At 53.7% G+C, this 5049-nt stretch overlaps 1 protein-coding gene across 1 annotated transcript in view; it reads left to right on the top strand.

Annotated features, from left to right (window-relative positions):
• The first annotated feature begins 2683 nt into the window (after nt 1-2683).
• The window catches only part of HDHD5 (haloacid dehalogenase like hydrolase domain containing 5), a 21330-nt gene continuing 18964 nt past the window's right edge, over nt 2684-5049 (top strand). The window contains 2 exon segments of the mRNA XM_007469523.1: nt 2684-2845; nt 4100-4259. Coding sequence (XP_007469585.1) covers nt 2684-2845; nt 4100-4259 — 322 coding nt within the window.

Below are 5049 nucleotides of genomic sequence, written 5' to 3'. Positions count from 1 at the left end.
TTCAACAGGCAGAGTCCCAGCAGAGAAAGAGAAACACCAGCAGAGCCAGACTGGGACTCGCCAGGAGGGAGGAGCCGTGGCCCCCGGGGTTCTGCGTTGGGCAGAGAAGGTAAAACTTGTTTCACTCACTCCTCCTGTGACTTCCCAGAGGGGCCCTGACATACAGGTCTTCGGGGAAAACTTGTGTTAGTTGAATTCTTGTAAGCAAAACCTTGCTGCACCCGGGAGCTCGCTGTTTCTTTAAAGGAAATCTGTAGCAAAACCTCCTGTTCACAAAACACCTTTTGTGATTTGAACTCCTGGAGTCTGTATCTATTTGTTTTTAGAGTGAGTTCAAATCCTTTGTTCTCCTTTGTCAGATGAATGGTCTGGGCTGGAAAACCAGAGTCCCCATCGTCTGGCCCGCGATGGGTGCCCTGGCCTGGCCTCCGGGTCCTGGAGTTTTGCTTCCATCCAGGACAGCTTGGGGTGGGGGGCGGTTCTGGAAGATCCAACTGAGGGAATGCCGTTGGAGATGTGAATCATCCCCTTTCCCAGCAGTTTAGAAGTTGGGATCCAACCTCAGGGAAAACCATGGAACATTTAATCTTATAATCTTGAAATAATGTGAAACTTCAGAAAAGTAGCAAGAATAGTACAAAGAACTCTAAACATAAATAAATAAACCATGTTTATCAGCTTCTTGTGTTTCTTTGTACAAAATAAACAAATGCACATGTAAACTCTGTTTCCTCTTTCTGTGATGAAAGGCACACATTGCCCACTGTCCTGAGCAACTGAAAACATAAATGAAAAAGATGATAATCAGAAGATCCTAGAATAAAAGGAAGGAGAAATGACGCTGAACTCTGATGAGAAATTAGCTTTAGGCAAGAGAGAATGTGCATCCACTGAGGTTTAGTGTCTGAAACGAGACTATTACTCCCCTCGTGGCTGTTTCAGTTACCTAGTGCTGCATAGTAAATTATCCCGAAATTTAGTGGCTTAAGAAAGCAATAAGACGTATTGTCTCTCACGGTTTCTGTGGGTTCGGGATTTGGGGTGGGCCCAGCTGGGCAGTTCTGTTTGCGGCAGTTCCATCTCTCTCGTGAGTTGGAGGGGTGGGAGCGGCTGGGGGCTGGCCGGGACCTCCTTGTCTCCACACAGCCTCCCGCCTCAGCCAGGGGTCTCTGCACAGGCCCGGGTGGGCTTTCGCACAGCATGGCGGCCGAAGGCTTCAAGAGTACGTGTTCAGGGAAGCAGAAGTTCTATTGCCTTTTCTGATATAACCTTGGAAGTCCCCTGGCATCACATCTGCCATACTCTTGGGTCATATCTCTCTAGGCTAAACCCTTCCGGTTTCAAGAGGAGGGGGAGAGACCTTGCTTTCTGATGGGAGATGGTCAAGGTCACATAATAGGAAGGGCATGTAAGGTGCTGTAGAAAATATCTGGAAGAGACAACCAGCAAATGGTGGTTTTTCTGGCTCTACCGTTTCTCCCGTATGTATGAGCTGCCATTCTGCTGTAAGAAGAACTTTCTCTGATCGATCGGTCGGTTATCAGGTGCTGCCCGGAACTTCCTCAGGAAGACCTGACTGTTTAATCTTTAAAGCTCACCAGAATAGGATTCTGTGGCGCATCTCAGCCACCTTGTCCAGATTCCCAAATGTCCCTCTCCCCAGGTCAGGAGTTTGAAGCACTGATGGGAGCCATGCCTCTTGCAAGACTGGACTCCTTGAGGTCTGGCTACGTGTAGATGCATCTATCGGCCGAAATTAAGTCAGCTTGCTAGATTATAAATATTACTTTCACATACATAATACATGCTACTTTAATTAGCAGTCATCCTAAAATAATGTAACCTTCTTTGTTCTTTCTTCTGCGTCCCGAAGCGCGTACGTCGGAGGTGTGGGATCTGGGACCACGGTGGGGACAGGCAGCGATTTCAGACGGGCTTTGCGCTGAGAAGCGTCTGTAGCTCCCGATTCTCCCCGCCGATGGTGCGGCTGGGGCAGAGATGCTGGGCTCCACGGGGTCCAGGCTTTTCAGCCAAGAGCCTCCTCCTCTTCCTCCTTCAGGGTGGCCAGGATCCAACCTCCCAAAGGGCCTTTCCTTGGGGACTGTCCGGAGACCGTATGTTAGGAGATGAGGTCTGCCCAGTCCAGCCAGACCTCCCAGAGGCGAAGGGGTGGGAGGACTGAAAGTTTTAGATTCACAGAATATCAGAGCGGGGAGAGGCCTAAAGATCATTTTATCTACCCTCTCTGAGGGACAGAGGGCTCAACTGGGGCCCAGAGAGGGTCAGTAACTCTCCCAGGTCACACAGCAGGTGATAGCAGGCTCCTGAGTCTTGCCTCAGTGCTCACCCTACAATACGGGGCTGTTTTCTCTCCTGTCAGGGGTCCATCACCCTGGTGGGCCTGGGTCAGTTCTCTGAGGGTGGGGTTCGCACTGCTCAACCCCTAACCCACCCACGACAGCCGCTTCACCCCTGTTCTGGCTCCATGAGGCCGGGACGCATCAGCCCTCGGGGGACAGGCTGACCCCTCCCGTGACCCCTGGCTTCCCTTGGCCTCGGCTTCCTGTGGCCCCGGAGGAACGGATTCTTGCCCAGAGCCTTTGTCCAGGGTCCTCCGCCCCCGCCCCCGGGGACCGTCGTTTGGTGGGAAGTGCCCTGAGGAAGGAGTCTGAAAGCAAAGGCGATGCTTGCGGCCCGCACCTTCGGCACCTGCGGCACCTGCGGCACCTGTGGCGGCGGCACCTGCGGCGGGCGGCGCGCTGCTGACCCCTGGTGGCCACACACGGTAGCGCAGGCGCCGCTGCTCGCTCCCGGCGCCCTTTCCGGCTCAGACCCACAGGGGCAGGTGCGCTCGCTTTGAAAGCATATCGGCCGGAGTTCTACTTCCTCCTTCCCACGGTGACCAGACCTGGGGTCCGTTCCCCCGGCTGCGGCCGTCTCACTTGCACTACCTGCCTCCCCTGCTTTGCTTTTGCTCCCCATCTCCTCTGGGAGAAAGGCCCGCTCCTGCCATGGGCGTCCTGCCCTCTGGCCCCATTTAGAGCTCGTAGTGGACGCGAGGGCAGGGCCATCGAAGTGTTTAAATTTTGTTATAGTAAAATAAATTCGAATAGGTATGGAATCACATTTCAAAAATCAAAAAAACATGAAAAGGGATATGTTGAAAGGTTTATACCCACCTCTACTCCCCACGCCTCCTTTCCACCCCACCTATGTTTCCCACCATGTTTATTAGTTTCTTGTGCTTCTTTGTGCAAAATAAACAAATGCACATGTAACCTCTCTGTTTCCTCTTTCTGTGATGAAAGGCACACGTCGCCCACTGTCCTGAGCTTTGCTTTTAGTTGAGGGTCTTTCCCCACCCTCTGTCTCACTGTTTCTCAGTGGGGACACATCAGAGCTTAATAAACAAGACCCAGATAGTTGACACCTGAATTGTTTTCAAATATCTGTTATTATAAACTCTTTGGAATTCCCTGGTGCTCCGAGGGGTTAGGACTCCACGTTTCCACTGCAGGGGGCACAGATTCGATCCCTGGCTGGGGAACTAAGATCCTGCATGCCTCATGGTGTGGCCAAAAAAACCCCTAAGGCCAAAAACCAAACAAAGAAACCATACACAAAAACCCCACAAGAACTCTTGCAAGGTAATGAGTACCTAATATCTGCAATGAATGAATAAGTGGCCAGGTGACAGAAGCCCTGAGGACACTTCCCTGGGTTTATAGACATGCCCCTTCCTCCAAGGCACCAGCTCCAGTGAAGGCTCTAGGACGTTTGAAACAGTCATCTGTGCAGCAGGGGAAGCAGGGTCTTGCTTTATAGGTCAAACACCCGGTCCAGGCAGATTAGAAGTAGAAATGAAAAAAGGAAAATATATGAACAACATTTTGAAGGAAAAAATAAGAAACCGGACATAATTTTCTGTAGATGAGGGACACCTGCAATTCTGTCTGCTCAGAAGGGGGTTGGAGGCCAAGGGGTCAGCGCCTCTGTCTGCGAGCTCTGGGAATGCCCTCTCTCTGACCCCCTGAGTCCTCCTTGCCCCAAACGTCCTCTGACGCTGGGAGCCGTATCTGGGGCCCCAGACCTCTTCCAGAAAAGCCCACACTTCAGCCCCAGTAACTCACCCAAGGCCAAATGCAACAAAGCCGCCAGGAGGAGAGGTGAACGGGTCAGAGCCCGGGAGGAGCGTGGCAGGGCCGTGAGCTCTGGTTCCACGTGGATTCCTGCTCCACAGACTGGGAGGCCCGTGGGAGGTGAGGGGTCGGATGAGGGTGCATCTGGGGAGCTCAGCGCGGGAAAGAGAGAAGAATGCTGGTCCCTGAGGTCTGAGCGCCAGCCAGAGGCCTCTGCCACCGTGTCCAGCGCTCCGACCCTCGTCCACGGCTCACAGGCCTTCTGGGCTGATGGCCTCGTTTTATCACAGGAGGTGCTGGGCCTGGTGTGCTCTTAGAGCCCTTTCTGGCTCTGACAGTCAGTTCTGTGCTCTGAAGGAGGTATTAACACTGCAGGGAGAAAACTCGGTCCATGGGGAGGCGGTAGCACCAACGGCTAGAGGGGAAGGAGGTGCCGGCCTCTGAGTGAAAACCAACCCTGAGTTCATGTTGGCAGGAAAGCCTCTGACGAGGACCGGGGTGCAGCCGGGGCCTGAGATGAGGAGCCGGCCGGCTTCCCCAGGAGGGGAGCGGGGGTTGCCGCTCAGCAGCACCCCTGCTGTGGCTCCATCACTTTCTTTTCTTTTCTTCTGTTTCTTCCAGTTTGTTTGGTGACTGAACAAGCCGTTTGTCCTGTAGAGCGCCCCCGTCCGGAACCGAGGGCATCCCCTCGATGCTCCTGACCTGTCCCTCTGCCCTTTATTTCCTGTCAGTCGGTGGCTGGACCTAAAGCCTTGGTGAGATGTCATTGATCCTCTCGCAGGCAGGACTAGGTCATGAGTCATAACGACGCACACCAGCACGGCAGCCAGGCTCAGGCTCAGGCTGTGCTCCGCCCAGGGCTGGAGACACGGGGCAGCCCCTCCATTTGCTCCCCCCCCCCCCGCCACCC

Source organism: Lipotes vexillifer, unplaced genomic scaffold (genome assembly GCF_000442215.2).
Source record: "Lipotes vexillifer unplaced genomic scaffold, Lipotes_vexillifer_v1.1 scaffold395, whole genome shotgun sequence".
In the NCBI taxonomy this organism is placed as follows: Eukaryota; Metazoa; Chordata; class Mammalia; order Artiodactyla; family Lipotidae; genus Lipotes; species Lipotes vexillifer.
The sequence above is the reverse complement of the archived record's forward strand: the minus strand, read 5'-3'. Positions and strand labels throughout refer to the sequence as shown.